The 18,538-nt window shown below is 38.6% G+C and overlaps 3 protein-coding genes across 4 annotated transcripts; 1 reads left to right on the top strand and 2 right to left on the bottom strand.

Annotated features, from left to right (window-relative positions):
- The first annotated feature begins 2,522 nt into the window (after positions 1 to 2,522).
- Positions 2,523 to 5,973, top strand: LOC125186218 (RING/U-box superfamily protein). Of its 2 annotated transcripts, none has more exons than XM_048082567.2 (5): positions 2,523 to 3,410; positions 4,125 to 4,280; positions 5,075 to 5,173; positions 5,257 to 5,412; positions 5,577 to 5,973. In XM_048082567.2, exons 1-5 carry the CDS (start codon positions 2,883 to 2,885, stop codon positions 5,724 to 5,726), a joined length of 1,089 nt encoding a protein of 362 aa, XP_047938524.1. In that variant the 5' UTR covers positions 2,523 to 2,882; the 3' UTR covers positions 5,727 to 5,973. The 2 variants fall into 2 exon arrangements, with proteins under 2 accessions (XP_047938524.1, XP_047938523.1); XM_048082566.2 differs by having other exon boundaries at positions 2,529 to 3,410; positions 5,048 to 5,173.
- Positions 5,974 to 6,190: 217 nt separating this feature from the next.
- On the bottom strand, positions 6,191 to 14,048 carry LOC125186217 (Eukaryotic aspartyl protease family protein). Its single transcript, XM_089059488.1, has 10 exons — positions 13,358 to 14,048; positions 12,399 to 12,516; positions 12,214 to 12,259; positions 8,276 to 8,459; positions 7,959 to 8,198; positions 7,467 to 7,620; positions 7,292 to 7,377; positions 6,748 to 6,862; positions 6,595 to 6,667; positions 6,191 to 6,455 (listed from the first exon to the last, which is right to left on the bottom strand). Exons 1-10 carry the CDS (start codon positions 13,927 to 13,929, stop codon positions 6,328 to 6,330), a joined length of 1,716 nt encoding a protein of 571 aa, XP_088915614.1. The 5' UTR covers positions 13,930 to 14,048; the 3' UTR covers positions 6,191 to 6,327.
- LOC148926725 (uncharacterized) lies at positions 9,220 to 12,207 on the bottom strand. The gene is made up of 2 exons (XM_089059489.1): positions 10,877 to 12,207; positions 9,220 to 10,731 (listed from the first exon to the last, which is right to left on the bottom strand). The coding sequence occupies exons 1-2, from the start codon at positions 11,687 to 11,689 to the stop codon at positions 10,204 to 10,206; spliced, it is 1,341 nt and encodes a 446-aa protein (XP_088915615.1). The 5' UTR covers positions 11,690 to 12,207; the 3' UTR covers positions 9,220 to 10,203.
- Positions 14,049 to 18,538: the final 4,490 nt, after the last annotated feature.

Below are 18,538 nucleotides of genomic sequence, written 5' to 3'. Positions count from 1 at the left end.
AATAGAAACACTAGTTTATACTATAAATTATTTAATTGAAATAAAATTTAGTCGTACAAAATTATAGTTATAGTAAAATGTAATCTATTACAGTCTATTATTAACATTAGATTTTGGGGGTGTAAGTTAGTTCTTTTTTGAGTTGGAAACAAAAAGTAAATATTCAAAAAACTTTTTGAGTTAGGAAGTAATTATGTCTTTTCCTTTTTTGTTCATTTTACAAATTATCATAGTCTCGGTAAATTAAAGCAAGAGGTGTAATAATGTAATATCAATTTTCTTTTCCTTTTTTGTTCAATTTCTGTCTTTTTTCACAAGTTGTGGTAGAGTTCATGATTATTATAAGTAATTAATTTCCGCGTGGTTAATAAATTGTTAAAATTTGCCAGACTTCCAGGATATAAATGCTATTCGACTTAACATTTTTATATAATAATAATAATTACATACTGATAAAACTCGAATATCAATATCTTTCATCTATCACACAACGAATTAATTTTGCAATTACAAATACAATAGTAGTGTATATTTCACAAGGTTATTAATTACTGTACTTATGTAAATGTTGCTGCTAGGTGGCAGTGAACAGGCCTTTGTCACTGTTAGTCTGTTTATTGGGCTAAGCCCAATGGGGCATCACATTTATTATAAATATGCCCAAATATGCTCCAACATGAGTAATCTTGACCTATAACTCTATTTATGGTCATATTAATGTGTACATTGATAGCGTAAAAGTGCTACATTGTACTAGTCGTTTAGTACACATAATCATTTTAGTAGATATATTAATGTTGATGATGGAATTATGAGCATTTGGGGTGTAAATGGGTTTAGTCTAGTTGGAGTATTCCAATATGCAAGACGAATTAATCAATATAATTGAGCTTCCAAGCTTAAAAATGCATGTTGAATTGATCAATTAAAACTATTTATTTTATTTGAAATATACTTTTAAATAAGATTAATTTTATTATATGACCCAACTATAATGGGCTAGTCGTTAGAATTTTGAGAATAGGGGTAATGGTCCCTAAACTTTGGTTCAATTTGGTATTTTCGACGAACTTAAACCATTTAATATAATGAATTTAAAATTTGTACCAAATTTTCCACGAGTTTGATTTCTCCTTAATTTAATTTTATATGACGCGGCGAATTATGTATGTGGGCAGACCGGTCAGTACACTGAACCTCCTCTAAATTTATTGATGATGGGCATGATTGGAGTCCATTTGCATCGCTTAACATTAAAAATGACTCCCAAATTTCTTAGATATTTCCAATCATAGAAAATTCACTACAAGATCTAAGTTCATGATTTTTGTGATCATGTTTAAGTTTATGGTAAATACCAAGTTTCGGACAAAATTTATTTTTAAAGTATATAAGAATCCCTAATATTTCATTGTATACCCAAAAATGTCACGTGCGTGAATTTTCTAATACAAAACTTTGAGAACCAAATGAAATTAATTGACAGTTAAATTGAACCCGTAATTATGAAATCATAGACAAGACGAACCAAATAATGCAAGGAATATATTGCGGACGACCAAGTATTCAGGAATTTAGTGTGAAGTTAGGTTTTCATATTTATTTTTGAAGAGTAGGTTATTTTCAATATAATAAGTAATATATAAAACACTAAATACAATAATAACAAAAGTAGTTGGAAATGTAAAGATCATTGGTCACTCTAAATTTGTCCCATCAATAATAACAAAAAGTAGTAATAATTATTGGAAGGTGTTATTCTTTAATGGCCAAACTAGAATATTGAATACTCATATTTCAAGAGGAACAAAAAAGCAAATAAATAATATACTCCCTCGTTATCTCACAAGCAAGACACTTTTTTTGCACATAATTTTAAAATTAATAGGAGTACGTAGAAAGTCAAGTGAAGAAAAAGTAAAGTATAAAAAAAAAAAATGAAAAGAATGATGAGAGAATAATAAAATAAGTAAGAGAAAAAAATAGGTATATTATTACTACTTTTTATTAAAAAAGAGAAATTATTCATTTTAAGTAAAAAGAATAATAAATAATATTACCTTTGACTAGTTCATATTCATTTATGATAAACTTTTTTTCTTATCTTTTATTTTATTATTTATGAGCTTCAACATCAGTACATCATTTTAATTACTTTTTCTCCTTCTTTTTATTTTATCAATTACATAACTATGCTAATCCGAAATAATCTATTTATACGAGACGGAGTGAGTATTGTAATTCAATAGTTATATGAAGAGGGAGAGGGGGAACAATAGAGTGGCCCACCTAACCATCCAAGAAAAGTAAGCAATGACCATTCACTCAATTAAAGATAGGGAGCCTCTAATATTATCTACTCCACTCCCCACCAATTAAGCAAAAGTTTTGTTCTTTCTTAGCCACACCCCCTTTTTGTGGTCTTTATATTATGTGCATCAAGTGTATAAAATATTTGAGCATTCCTCACTTTCTTTTCTTTTTGTCTTCCTAGTGGTCAAAGACTCTAGTGTATAACTATAACTGGTTTTCTTGATACATCTCAAAACCAATAAATAGCTAATTTCGTAGAATTTGAATTCACACATTTATCAGATTTCCATAATTATTTTCATTTTCTTTCTAATTTATTCTTCTACACAGAATTCCATAGAGAATTTACATAAATAACCTCACCTTCTGTCCTCACTCTCACACGCCAAATTCTTGTTTCTCTCTCTATCAGACACAGACATAGAGCTTCTTTTCTAGTACTCTTGAGAAAAAAAAAATTAGTTTCTTCAAATTCCATCAACACCCCACTTGCCCACCTCTCCCCATTCTTCCTCCACTCCTTCCATCACACGCAATTCCAATTTTCCATCTCTCTCTCTCAAGAAGCCATGCCTACAGCGGCGGCGGAAACGGCGGAGCAAATTCGCCACAGGAAGCCCAGAAATCCCGACACAGATCCCAATTCCAGCCGCCCCAAAACCACCATATCCTCAATCCTCCTCTCCTCCAGCCCCAATTCCGACGCCGCCTCCAAGAAAAAGAACTTCTCCTCCGCCACATTCCGCGGCCTCGGCTGCGCCGCCTCGCCGCAGGTCTCAGTCCCCGCGGTCATAAGGACCTCGGCCAATTGGGAGGCCAAGAAGCTCAAGAAGAAGAGGCTCAAGACTAAGAAGACCGCCAATGATCAGCTTCCCATTCCCGGAAACCCCACCGCCATTAATACGCCGCTGCAATCCTCATCGTCTTCGCTCTCGCTCGCGTTGTCTTCTAGCTGCGTGGGCGCACCTGATGTCTGGTGCGGCGCCGGAATCGGCCTCAGCACCGACGCTGCCTCCGTCGATTGCGTCGTTTCGAGGAGGCCCTCGAGAGGGAAGGTTGATGGTAATGACAGAATCAACGCTATTGCTCCCAGAGAGGTAGCTTGTTTCCTTCCTGTATCTGTAAAATTAGAGCTTAATACGAACATTGTGACGCTAATTGATGCTAAAGATTGAAACTTTATTCTATTTTTGTGTCAAAATTCTGTGATTTCTGGTACTTGTTCAATCAGTTTCTGGGTGTGCAGGTGATCTAAAAATCTTGCAACCAAATACACGTAGCTTTCAGTGTTTCTAAGTTTTCACTTTCAAGCTAATTAATGTCATCATGACTAACTTGATTTGACAAATTTATGCCATCATGACTTGTTGAATTGGAGGAGACATTCAACTATTTTGTTTAATACATTTCAGGTGTCCACTTCAACGTTAGTTTGAATTTGAAGGCTGACAAACATGTGAAAATCAGAACAATTGAAAGTTGGTGTATTTCTAACCAATTTTTTTTTTCATTCATGTTCAAAACTAGAATTTGGTGAAAGTTTATGTATATAGACATAGTGTTTTTATCATCCTTAACTTGATGAGTTGTCTATGCATTTAGTTGCCTGTTTATACTATTTTGGTTTTGTTTGCAATTTCTAACCGCATGCCTATCTTTTAATCTGTGGTCTCTTTTGCTTGCTTGTATGATTAAGTTTGTTTATGTTCATTGCTTTACTTCTAATGCTTTTGTATTTCCTGTGTTGTATCGACTTGTTACACTAAAGTTACGTTATACAATGGGTTCAACTTTCTGTTGTTGATTGCCAGCGTTCGTACAACGTGAGGAGAATGGTTACCCCTGAAGACAACCCTTTCCTTGACTCTGATTCTTCTGTTGGACTAGCTCGTATTCGTTCTGATGTTACTGGATCTAGGCCTCATCATCGTCATGTCAGGCATGGCTTCCGTGAAGGACTTGGTGAGGTTAGTTTCTTCTTCCTTATTGTAGAGCGTAGTGTTCGCGTAGTGTTCTACTTCTCTGACGATAATGATGTTTCAGCTCCTATTACTTTTCAATGCTCATGACATAATGTAATTCAGAGTTTTTCAGATAGCATTTTACTCTGTCCGTACCCTAGCAAAATCTTATTTGGTTGTTAGTTTGCAAAATACTAGTACTACTGTTTTTTTCCCTATAATGAGTTATTGTGTTATCTACTTTAGTTACTATGGATATTATTAGAAATGGGCCACTCACCCTTAAAAGGCCTTATAAGGGGGAGGTTATCCATCCTTATATAGATGAGATAAGATCATCACCAAGTCGATGTGGGACGGAATTTTAGAGAATTTAACAGATATCATTCTACAGAGAGATTAGTGTATGTTTGATTTGGTGGATTGTCTAGTCTTATGATATGCCATTATTCGGTTGGATTGACCTGGCCCAATACTACTTTGTTTCTAGACAACGACACGTAAGACTAGTCTTGTCTAACGAATATTTTTATTTATTATAGTAAAATTGATAGTGGGACATGGATGATAGGACATAGAGCTGGGCAGACCATCCCATCCGAATTTTGTATGTTGAAATAGTGCTGAAGAGTTTTGGACCATAACCTTAGAATAAGAAGTACTTGACGATAAGGGTTATCTTTTACCTCTCAGAAAAGCTAAATTATCATTTCATGATCAGATTGTATTATTTTGAATTTTGATAGTCTGTTTTTTGGTGGCAATCTTTCCAGTCGCTTACGACGTGCTTACGGCTGCAGACTGTAATGCTCCAAAACAGTCTCTTGATGGCTGGGAGACCAGACGGGCTCGACCGGTACAGGGACCTCAGACTCGACACAGACAACATGTCGTACGAGGTTTGTTTGTAACACGACAGTGTCTAGTTAGGCTTGCTATTGGTATTTGTGTTCTTGAAGTTCTGTTATCATCATGCAAACAGGAGTTACTGGAGCTCGGTGATAGGATCGGGTATGTGAGCACCGGACTGAAAGACGATGAGATAGCTCGTTGTTTGGGGACGGCCAAGCTTGCAACTTCGACTGATTTATCGTTGCAGTTTGCCTCGGAGATGGAGAGGAAATGCAGTATCTGCCAGGTTAGTTTCTCTCCGCTGCTGCAGTAGGCACGTAGTTTTATGCTCTCGTGCCCCACAGTGGATTCAAACCTGAGACCTCTGACCTCAGGCAGCCACTCTATGGCTAAGCCTACTGGCACACATTCCCTCGTGTTTTTTTGATGGTCTGTTTCGGTATTTTGCAGGAGGAATACGAAGCAGATGACGAGACGGGAAAGCTATACTGTGGACACTTCTATCACATCTACTGCATAAAGCAGTGGCTCCGGCAGAAGAGTAGCTGCCCGATTTGCAAAACATTGGTCGCGTCGCAAACTGAAGAAGAAGCTAAATAGGTTTGGCCTTTAAAATCTTGCTGCTGTTGCTGCTTCCGAATCTCTCTGTATAGATTCTGAAATCTTTGAAAACTGAGGGCATTCTTTTTTCTTTTTTTTCTTCGTTTTTTTCATGTGGAAATTTGGTTCCTACATTTCTAGGATGCTAATTTTTTTTTCCTTCCAATTTTGCTAGTTGGCAAATTTGGTGTTGATTGAACTGTAAAATTCAAATCACCATAATCTATTCTTTACTTGTTTATGTACCTATCTGTCTGTGGATTGGTGGCTGAGTGAGGAGGTTGATGAATTATGCTATTAAAGTTGTATTGGAAACAAAGCCTTATTCTGTCATTTTTTATTTATTTATGGTAGTACTAGTTTTGTGTGCAAATGCAGTAGTTGTAACAACCAGTATTTTTTACTTTACCTTTTCTTGAATTATCATTTCTACTGCCAGTACTACAAAGGAACAAAAAAGCACATAAACAAAACTTGCAACTCTCAACCATTTTCCTCAAATGATGTCTTAAATTATGTTACACAAAGAAAACTGTGTAGAAGCAGCAGGAAAATAATCTTATCTACAGAGGACAGAAATGCCCTTGATGCTGGTGTTTTGTCATAATCCGACGTCTGGATTAGGAAAATTGCTCTCAAATCTTCTTGGCCTGGCACAATCTGATCGAACCCACCCAATTTTCTTGTTTACATTGTCGTACACGAACAGTAGACCTTGTAGCGATATATCTGAGTGAATGCCGATAGATACCAAAAACAAACAAAATGAAGGTTATAACAGATGGACAGACAGAAACTTGTTATTTCAACAATATATGTGATGTTGCTGTCAAATTCATCGAAGCATATTCTAGTTGATTTTCCATACCTCCAAGTATAAAAGTGGATCCATCGTGTACTTTATTTCCATTAAGGATGCCCAAGCACACGTTTCCCTTTCTCTGTAGCAGTTCAAGCACTGTTTTACATTGATTCTACAGTGGTAAATCTAGTAGAAGAAACATATAAAGATAATACTTACATTGATCACCAAGTACCCCTCTGGAGGTATTTGAAGCTTTCTGGAAAGGATCCACCACTTGCTTCTAAAATGAAGGTTTAATGGTTTGAATAACATTTTGACATCCTTCACGGACCTACAAAGATAAATTAGTAAAGCTTGTCTTAATCCGAACTTATCAGGGAAACGGTAAGATGTAACTCATGCATCTAAAAACTTAGCGAACTGTGACACAACTGAAATGCATAGAGACAAACAGCTTGAAAATGCTTCCCTGGATACTTATAAACATCACAGGCTTCGAATAGAGAGCTGTGTGTGCACAACAGAATAATTTTTCAGTCCAGGTAAGGAAGTCTCAATGAACTTGCAGTTGCTGACATCTTTGATTTCAATATAGGAGATAGAATATGTACTTTAAGCAATATGAATTCTGTTGTGACTCTATATGTGAAGAACTATGAAAACAGTAAATGACCCATATGCCGCATGAGAAAAATGGGTCTCCAGTCGCTGACAGTTGAGATACACAAGTTTTCTACCAGAAAACCCAAAAATATTGTACCTTAAAGGGGATTTGGAACGCCAGCAAATAGGTAACGAAGTATCTGATGTGTCAAGGACAATGCTTTCACTGGAAATGTCATTAAGCTGATACCAAAAATTAATGGATAAATGCATATGAATGATGATAATTATGTTGTCTAAAGACCTTTGACAAGACACTCTAAAAAACTTACTGAAGTGACAAGATTGTTATATGCTTCTTCTGGGAAGTATGAATAGGAGCTGCCAGTATCAAAAATTATATTTCTCTGTCTGGCTTTAACATTACCCAAATCAATTTGTCTGCTCCCATAGTTCACTTCCATAATTTCTGCCTGATAAGAGTTCCTGGACATAGATTAAAATAGTCCTCGTTAATGAATTGTGTCATCAAGAGAGACAGCAGCAAGCAATCTCAAGAAAAAGGGAACAAATCTACAATTAAAAGTCACATGGATGCATGATTAAAAGTAATATCAGTGAGAATAATTGAAAATTATTGCATTTTCAGCACCACTGAAAGATCACTTCGATTTTTTAGTGAGCTCAAGCCGATAATAAGCTGTGCGCCTGTGACTAGTTCACAGTACTTGCACTCACTCATTTTTCTGTTCATGTTTTATCGCTAACATGGTTACATCTTAAACATTTGGTAGAAGAATCTCTTGAAACTTATCTGCACTCACGAATCAAGGCTCTGAAGCATTGGTACCCATGCCATTTGTGAGTGGGGCACAAAGTCATCACCAAAGAACAAGTAACCACCACTGACGGTGTCAGTAGCAAGACAGTGTCCAATGATATTTTTAGTGATCCCTTCACTTGCTAACTGAGAAGGCAGACTGATCTTTGCTCTGCTAAGACTGAGAATTCCATCTGTCTTTCCCAGTGTGTTCAAAAGTAAACCTTGCTGGTCGTACGCGCAACTGAAATGCAACCATAGATCATAAATAAAGAGTTGCAATATTGTAAGCTCTGTTCACATAGAACTAGAAAATGTTACCCGAAAACAACTTTTGACTTGACTAAAGAACCATTTGCAATGTTTAGAGAAATCTCATCCCTAGCAAGCACTCCCATGGAGGAGCTGTGATCTGCATACTCTATTTCATAATCACACTGGAGGCAAGACTCACAGTGTTTGCTCATTTGGTTTTTTTGGAGTTCATGGCAGTAAGAATCCTTAGGTAATACTCCCTCCGTTTCGCCATAGTTGAGTCATTTTACCATTTCGGGAAGTTTCTTCATAGTTGAGTCGTTTCCAAATAAGGAAATAATTAGCACATTAACTGTGATTTAGTCATATTTATTAACAACCCTTATTACACTTAATTAAGTTAATTAAAGAATGAAAAACAATTCGCTCCAACCCTTCTCATTAGCCGCATTATTCTTCTCTCTCTACACAAAATTCTCCCCCTTCTCTCTTCTTCGACTTGCAGCCCTAGATTTTGAAATCCGCCGCCGCCCTCATCTTCTCTCATTTCGCCGACCCCAAACGATGGACCGCTCGCACATCGCCAACAACCTGAGACAACCACGCAATCCCCTCGCTGATAGCGATGGCTGGATTAACCCCCGCCTCATCCGTGTTCCAGCAGGCTCGCGCGGTAGAGGGAGAATGTCGGTCGCTTCCCGGGGAAGAGGTCGTATTTCGGTAAGATCCTGGAGTAGAGGTCGTATTTTGAGCAATTCCCGTCGTAGATCTCGACAATCAGCTGCAGATGATGAAGGGCTAATCCACCATCTATGGTTGTACATCTGCCGGTCTCACATAGGAGAACCCGCCGGAAGCGTAGGCGCCTCTCCCCTGACCGGAGACGTCACTGGCAGTGAAGGCGGCTCCTCCCCAACCGGATGCGTGTCTTGCAGCCAAGGCGGCGGCTACTCGACTGGAGGCGTAACTGGAGGTGAAGGCAGCGCCTCTCCGGCCGGAGGTCTTGCTGGTGGTGAAGGCGACGCCATCTTTGAGGTTACCGACAGCCCAGTAATGTCGGATGAAGAGTTTGTAAGGCGTTATGTCATCACCGATTCCGACAAGGTGTCATGGGAGAGAAACAAGGCTGAGGCAGAAAGAGAGGTGAAGACACTCTTTGGTGAAGGCGACTCCACCAATGAGGTGACCGACAGCCCAGTAATGTCGGATGAAGAGTTTGTAAGGCGTTATGTCATCACCGATTCCGACAAGGTGTCATGGGAGAGAAACAAGGCTGAGGCAGAAAGGGAGGTGAAGGCACTCTTCGGTGAAAATTGCTTGGATCCGTGATATGGGTGAGATCTTTCTATATGCTCACTTTGTCATCATAGATTTTCATTGGTGTATTGATCTGTGATTGTTGGTTATATATGTGATCTGTGATATGTAATTGAATGAATGTCTTTAGTGTATATAACTGTGATGGTGTTAGTGTTTTTGTGAATTTGGTTGGTGATTGTGTTGGTGATGTTGTGAATTTGGTTTGTGATGGTGTTGGTGATGTTGTGAATTTCGTTGGTGATTTGGTGAATTTGGAATGTCATTGTTGCTGAATTCACAACCTTAACAGCCCTTGCATCATTCTTGCACATTTACACCTCTTTTAAAAGCACAAAATGCATCATTGTTGCTGAATTCACAACCTTAACAGCCCTTGCATCATTCATGCACATTTACACCTCTTTTAAAAGCACAAAATGCATCATTGTTGCTGAATTCACAACCTTAACAACCCTTGCATCATTGTTGCACATTTACACCTCTTTTAAAACCACAAAATGCATCACTGTTGCACAGTTACAACCTTTTACAAACACAAAATGCATCAGCATATTGACAGCCTATTCAAAACACAAAACACTTGCATGATATGTGCATTCATGTGTATTCACTAAATGCATCATTCATGCACATAGGCAGTCTATCCAAAAAACACAAAAGCTTCTTCTATACCTTCATAATCCTAAGGATTGGGAAATCATCTCCAATCCTTGGTTGCTCCCCTGGTCCCGCAGATAAGCAATTGCTTGCATAGCTAGCTCCACTGGAACTTCTAGATCCATTGGAAGTTGATTTGTCCTCCTTAAATGTGCTTTCCCTATGTGGGGCAGCTTGTAGCTGTTATGACCCTGGACTTTCATAATTTCCATAAAACAGCTTTGAAGACTTAGGAAAACATTGTCCAAAGTCTGTGGCTCTAATTCATTGAATGATTTCTCAACTGCATTCACTAAATCATCCACACTATTGCATGCAGTCTGTTGTTGCAGTGATTGTATTGCTCTGAACCAACCCAAATCATTGACATTAGTGTCAGGGGAGTTAGGTGGTTGTTGCACAATTGATATTGAGAAACCACTTTGTTGTGCAGCTTCTTTGAAAGCTGGATCATTGTCTTTGATGTGTGGCCTTGCGTTGTCTTGTTGTATTTTGAGAACTTTAGTTGCCCCATCTGGCCACTTGGCTATGATGGCAGGCAATATCTGTTCCCAACAATGTGCCATGCATAAAATCATCATTTGCACAACATTACAAATTCATTAACAGTGTATCATGAGAAGGTAGGTACACTGGTATGTAATGGCAGATGTGCATAAATTAACTGCATTAAAGAGATGCAAACATTACCTTATTGATGAAGCAATCTCTCGTCACATCTTTTGTGATACTCTCTATGGCTTTTGTCTCCAAAGTGCCTGCCTTTCTGTTCTTACTTGACCTTTTGGCTGCAACTTGTTCGGTAAAAGGAAAAATTCCAATTTTTCCATCAAACAAGACTTCACCATTAACACCAAACAATGGCCTAGAAACTGCACACATGAACATTATTTTTGATATGAACTGCTTATTTTGACATGTTCTATGAGGTTCTTGCTCTCCGGGAGCAAGATAGAATCTTTGAGTTCCTTTAGTCATGTAGAACCACTTTTCATCAACATGTATGGTGTTATACATGTTCTTGAACCTGATCTTGTTCAAGATTCTGTCAAGTTCTATAGATTCAATGGTGAATCTCAGTCGCAACAGCTTGTTTTCAGCTGTTAGGTTGGGTTTAATGGCTGATGTATGTGGCCTAATTAGGCCAGCCTTAACCCACCTCCAAACAGTTGCTTTTGAACAACCTAAACGGGCTGCCACACTTAAGAGATTGCACCTTTTTGATAAAGGTATACTCTTGAATAACTCAATATCCAAATGCAACTTTTTGGGGTAAGGCCTCACTTTTTTTACATTTACCAATTGCATTGATTCTCCTCTTTGTTGTTGTTTTTTTGCAGTATTCCACCACCTTGTACAGGTTTGCCGGGAGATTTTGAATTTGTCTTGTGCCGCCTTAAGTGTGCCACGAGGAGGTACACTAGCCACGCACCTTCCGAAGATGAATTGAACCACTTGGTTCTTGAATTCTGAGGAGTACTCCTGATGTCCCATTATCAACATTCAAGAAACTTCAGCTGCTAAGGAGAGCATTTACTCCATTTGGTGGCTGAGCATTTATTTCAGGGGAGGACTTATTTGTTGTTAGCAGTAGAGTATTAATAGAGGAAGTAGAAAGTGGCGCCCCTTTTGGTTAATTGAAATGTTAAATGGCGCCATAATTTTTGACGAAATTTTTGTAAATTTCCTTTCTTGAATTTTAAATGTTACAGCTGCCAACATTCGAGTGAATAAAAAAAGACTTCATTTTACTCAAGTCTATGTATTGTCGGCTTGCTTTCTCTCTCTTAAACTCAGAATTTATTTTTTAATATGTGAATAATAAACAAATGAATAAATAATTTAAAGAATGAATTATGGTCGTACAATTTTTTTAGTTTAAATAAAAGTGTCAAATCAAAATTCATATTCAAATTTAAAAACTCCAACTACTTCATCTACTTTATTATCTATCCACTTAACCCACTAAACATCCCTTTCTTAAACTCCGTGCCCCTAACCTCCGCCTCAACTATTGCGAAACGGAGGGAGTATGATGTTATCTTTCCCTGGCTTGTAGAAAGGATGAGCTCCCTGCAAAGCATTTATCTCTATGTGAGTATGTTCCATTATACAATGTTACAAAATTGGGTTGGAAGACAACTACTTCTAATCCATTTATATCATCCTTGATCACTCATTCTCCTATATCTAATGAAGCAATCAGAAGTACCTTGGCACAACTAGTGCAAGGAGCATCACACTGAACCCATGTTAAGTCACTCCCAGTATCTATATCAAGAAAGTAAGGTCTTGGAGGATTCCCAAAATGCAAGTATGTATAATACAGCCTGCAATGAAATAAAAACAATGCAATCCATCATTTTATTGCATCTTACGTAAACAAAAATGATAAATAACTGAATCTGCATGAGAAACCGGCATTAAATCCAAAAGGAAAAACTTCTTAGTTTCTCAAAGATACGAGAATTTGCCACTATTGTTGGTTACTTATTTTTCTGCTCACTAATGATCTATTCTCTTTAATTGCCAAGACAATAGTATGTCAAGCTAGGAACTTCACAATAAGTTGAGCTAGCTTCCGACTTCAAGGAGCAGTAGCATTCAAGATATCATAACTATCAATGATGATACAGCTCATATATATACTAGAACAGATTTATAAAATTACAGAGTTACACTTCACTTTGGCCCATTCTTACACTACTCCAACCTTATCCCGATCCAAATTTGGGTACATTCCAGCTAATGATACAGCTTACATTCTCAGTTACATTTACACCAAATGGTTCACTAGTAATCTTGTATACTAGTTCCAAATTCTGATCAGTTGTAGTTGAACTAACCTTAAATTCTACATTCTGCACGCCATTAACATTGATATTTCACCTATCACATATAATTAATTTATGCACCACTTATAATCAATAAATTATATTCCAGAAAAGTATTTTTTGCAGTAGAAAAAAAGAAAACTCAAATTTGTTAACATCCATCAAACTCCAAGACTCTACAATAGAATCAAATCAAAATCATAAATACTCAGTCAAAGTTGATTGGTGACACATTAAACTAGTCAACGACTATCTAATCAAAAAGAGAAAAAGAAAAAAAGTGAAAAACTCAGTGTAACTAATCAGAAAACGATGAGTGAGTAATAACAAGACTTACCCATCAAGATAAATGTTACCTCCAACAGGTATAACAGAGGCAGAGTCAATCTTAGAAGTAGCAGACGCCGATTTCTTATTAATCTTGGGAGCACGCATCGGCATCGCACTATCCTTCAAACCCCTCAATCTCCCCAATTTGAGCTCAACATCACCGTTGCCTCCGTAAGGCTTCCGATACAAGGGGAACAGAAACGTAGTCCGCGACTTGTTTTTGTGATCACCGTCATCATCATCATCATTATCAAAATCATCGCGCAACCGAAAGACTTCCTCCTGCGAGATTGAGCTCCAGCAGTACAAGGCGATGAAGCAGATGCAGAGAATCGGCAGAATAGTGCTCGGGCGGCGGTGGCTGAAATTCCCCAACGAAGACGGAGACTGACGACGCGGCGGCGGAGGAGAAGGATCGGTTGGTGGATGAGTTGATTGTGAAGTAGTAGAAGAAAAAGGATTATCGGAGAGAGTGAAGGCAGTGATGGTTTTACCAAAGGAAGGGTTGTCGGGAGGGGGTAGAGTGATGATGACTATGCCAGTAAGGTGAGGGGAGGGTTCATCAGTCTCGTCCGCCATCGCCAGTCTTTGTCTCTCTCTTCGATCAGAGTAGAGAGAGAGAGAGAGAGAGAAGGGCTTGACGAGTGAAGATTCAAACAACAGTAGCTGTATTTTTCATTGCCAAAATTTTCAAAGTCAATGGAGCGGATGAGTCGTGATATCGACGCTGGAGTTACCGGGAAATTATTTGTAAAATATTAGGTGAACTTTTTCTTCTACGACTGAATCATGCCACATCAACGTCATAAATAAGTAAACTATTAATTATACTCAATACGAGTCCCGTTTTGCTATTTTAGTCCGTCCGCGAATAGAAGTCTCGATTCGCGTTTACCATAAATGGTACTACCTCCGTCCACCAAAATTTGTCTAATTTTTCCATTTTCGTCTGTCACCCAAAATTTGTCCAATTTCACTTTTATCATTTTTGGTAGTGGACTTCATATTCCACTAACCCATTCCTACTCACATTTTATTATAAAACTAATATATAAAAGTAGAACTCACAATCCACTAACCTTTTCAACTCACTTTCCATTACATTTCTTAAAACCCGTACCGGGTCAAAGTGAGACAAATTTTGGTGGATGGAGATAGTAATAGAGTCTCACCTTCCACTAACTCATTCTATTCATATTTTATTTAAAACTAACATATACAAGTGGAACCTCTTATTCCACTAACTTTTTTCCACCCACTTTTCTTTACATTTCTTAAAACCCGTATCGTCAAAAAATGAGACTCCTAATGAAAGACGGAGGGAGTATTTATTAAAAAAAGAAACAATACTACACTATTTTATTTCTTTTTTTATTTTTTCCAATCTATTTATTTTCCTTAAAACAATAGTATTAAAATTTTAAAAAAGACATTACGCTTAAAAATAATTAAAAGTAAAATGACATAATTGAAATGCTAAAATTACAATTTATTGAAAGCAATAAAATACATATTTTTCATGGAATCGCCTATTCGTTGTCAAATCTCACCCAAATGTGTTCCACTAGATCTTCTTGGAGTTGGACGTGGACAACGGCATCACGTGCAAGTGCCTACGGTATATGCCCTCGCTAAATGTTGCTGGCGCACCCCGGCGTGGGGAACTGCTTGAGATTGAGTTTTCAGGGTATCATCGTCGAAGAAATTTGTTGCACCTTGGCCTTCATCATCAATAATCATGTTGTGTAGGATAACACACTTGCACACATAAATGATGGTGGTTAGATTGTTAATGTACCACATTCGACTCAGGGCATTGACAATATTGAATCGTGCTTGAAGAACTCCGAATGCTCTTTCGACATTTTTTCGAGCTGCTCTTGTCACTGCAGAAAAAGAATTTGTTTGGGTTCTTGTGGCATGTTGAGCATCTTCACGAACGTCGGCCACCCCAGATAGATACCATCGTCGAGATAGTACCCCATGTTGTATTGTCGGTCGTTGGCCGTGAAGAATATCGTCAGTGCTCTACCGTTCAATTCCTCGTTGAAGACATCATAGGAGTTGAGCACGTTAAGATCGTTGTTCGATCCGGCCGCACCGAAATATGCATGCCAAATTCATAGTCGGTAATCGGCGACCGCCTCTAGGATGAACATTGGGTGGGTGCCTTTGTGGCCGCTTAAGTATTGCACCTTCCATGCCATGGGGAAATTCTTCCGTTCAATGTAGCCAAGCATGCCGAGGAAGCCGTGACATTGTTCATGGAGATGAAGCTACTGTTGGCGATCGGCGGTGGTGGGTTTCCGCAAGTATTCTGCACCGAACGCTTCGCGAATGCCTCTGTAAAAGTTTTTGAAGCATTTGCGGCCAGTGGTTTTCAAGTATTTGTCGAAAAGATATGACATTTGCCCAGTAGAAAGCTGTCAGATTACGAACGTACACTTTTGCAAAGTGGTAAGACTCGGCCGACAATCCTTCTAGGAAGTGCAGCTGAATCCTTCTTGGAAGAACTCCTCACGAGCCGCCAACGTATTAGCAATGCACGGAAGTAATTTCCGGTGCATGTGGAAACGACAATTGAAGTAGTATTCTGGGAACAGTAGTTGCTCGCAAAAATAATCACGAACAAACCTTTCACCGACTCCCTTCCACTCACAAGGGATGTAATACCGGAGTCTCCACGGTGGGTTCGCGGCAGCAGTGTCACACCCAACCCCTCTTATGCATATATATTTATAATTGACAATTATAACTTAAAATATAGTAATCACGTATCCAAATAGAAGACCACCCAAATACTTTAATTCCAAAAGCCTACATTTATTAAATACCTACTTTTAAATATTGTAACTTACTCTTAAAAGTATTTGTCATTTATACGAATCACAAATCAATGTTATATGAACTCTACCTTTAATTTCGCATCACACAATTATCAAACATATTCTTTTTTTTTTCAATACATATAACTATAAACATTAAATATCATAAACAATTTGCACATCCATATGCATATGTCTCTCTGTTCAATTTATTATTCTGTGATAAATCAAGCCTGGTATTTGCCCGGGTTTCCTCTATGACCTGAAGGTCCCTTTGTAATTGGACTCATAGGTCCCTCTATATTTGGACTCATAGGTCCCTCTATAATTGACCCGAAGGTCCCTCTAGTTGGACTCATAGGTCCCTCTGTAATTGACTCGAAGGTCCCTCTAGTTGGACTCATAGGTCCCTCTGTAATTGTTAATTATGGAGCCTAATCTCCTACCATATTTAGGATTTGTTTCCTAGAAGTATATTTCCTTGTGATAGATTTATTCCATAGAAGATATTTCCTTATGGAATATGTTTCCTAGTTGACTAGAATTAGGGCTCTCTATTTTGCTTATAAATAGAGGTGTCCCCCCTCATTGTAAAATAATCCTGAAATTATTTAGTGAAATCCCTGGCTTGGCATCGCCCCCAGACGTAGATACACTTTGTATCGAACTGGGTAAACAATTCGTTGTGTTCATTCTCCTTTTATATTCGTGATTGCTTGTGTTTATTTCCCAACAACTGGTATCTAGAGCCTAGGGTTTAAGAGGAAGAAATCACGATGGGGATCGACGGGAAGATTGCTGTAGAGAAGTTCGACGGATCTGATTTCGGATTTTGGAAGATGCAGATTGAGGATTACCTGTACGGTAAAGATCTGTGGAAACCTTTAAAAGCCAAACCCGAAAAGATGGAACCGGAGGAGTGGGAGCTGCTGGACAGAAAAGCGATGAGCGCGATTAGGCTATCGTTGTCCAAGGAGGTGGCTTATCACACGACTGCAGCAAAGTCGACGAAGGAGATGATGAAGATCTTGGAGGATATGTATCAGAAACCATCAACGGCAAACAAGGTACATCTGATTAGACGATTGTTTAATTTTAGAATGCAAGAGGGAAAGGAGGTGCAACAACATCTCAACGAGTTCAACATGATTACTTCGCAACTGAACTCTGTTGATATAAAATTCGCTGATGAAATTCGTGCCCTAATTTTGCTATCGTCCCTGCCTGAGAGTTGGGCTGGCACAGTGACAGCAGTTACTGCTGCAGAGACAAACCTGACAGTTGACAGAGTAAGAGATCTGATGATTGGTGAGGAAGTTCGCCGGAAAGAATTGGGATCTTCTACTTCTGGTTCAGTATTGAGTACAGAACAGAGAGGCAGATCGATGGGAAGGCAAAATCGTGGAAGATCAAAATCCAGAGGAAGGAGTCAATCCAAGAAGGATTTGGATCGAGTTAAATGCTGGAATTGTGATGAGTTTGGGCACTTTAGAAATCAGTGTGAGGCACCGAAGAAATATAAGAATAAGGATCAGAAAGAGAAGAATACAGCAAACGCTACCATGTCAGATGACGATGGCGAGGCGTTGGTCCTAAGTGTGAGTAGTCCGATGGAATCGTGGGTATAGGATTCTGGAGCTTCGTTCCATTCATGCAGCAATGTGGAGGTAATGGAAAACTACGTTCCTGGCGATTTAGGGAAAGTATATCTGGCTGATGACGAGCCCTTAGATATCGCGGGAAAGGGAAACGTGAAGGTAGTGACATCCAATGGATCCGTAATAAAACTGAATGGAGTCAGACACATTCCTGGATTACAGAGAAACTTGATTTCGATTGGGCAGCTTGATGCAGAAGGGTACACGGTAACATTTGGCTGCAGCAATTGGAAGATTACCAAGGGAGCTATGATAGTAGCTCGAGGTAAGAAGGAGGGTACGTTGTATACCACAACTAACTCCAAAGAATGCATTGATCTTGCAAGTGAAGCAAATAATGCAGATTTGTGGCACTGTCGTCTTGGCCACATGAGCGAGAAAGGGATGAAGATAATGTGCTCAAAAGGTTTACTGCCGGGCCTGAAAACAGTTGAAATTGGCCTATGCGAGGATTGCGTGTTTGAGAAACAGAAAAGGGTGAGTTTCTCAAGAGGAGGCAGAAACTTGAAGACGCAGAAGTTGGAGTTGGTCCATGGCGATCTATGGGGACCAGCACCTGTGAAGTCCCTAGGAGGCTCTGAATATTATATGACATTCATCGACGACTCCACTCGAAAGGTATGGGTTTATTTTCTGAAGAGTAAATCTGATGCGTTTGATACTTTCAGGAAGTGGAAAGCCCTTGTTGAAACTGAAACCGGGCTG

The sequence above is a fragment of the Salvia hispanica genome, chromosome 5 (assembly GCF_029641045.1).
Source record: "Salvia hispanica isolate PSC_SH4W2 chromosome 5, Shi_PSC_v1, whole genome shotgun sequence".
Lineage (NCBI taxonomy): Eukaryota > Viridiplantae > Streptophyta > Magnoliopsida > Lamiales > Lamiaceae > Salvia > Salvia hispanica.
This window is presented reverse-complemented; position numbering and strand designations above follow the sequence as displayed.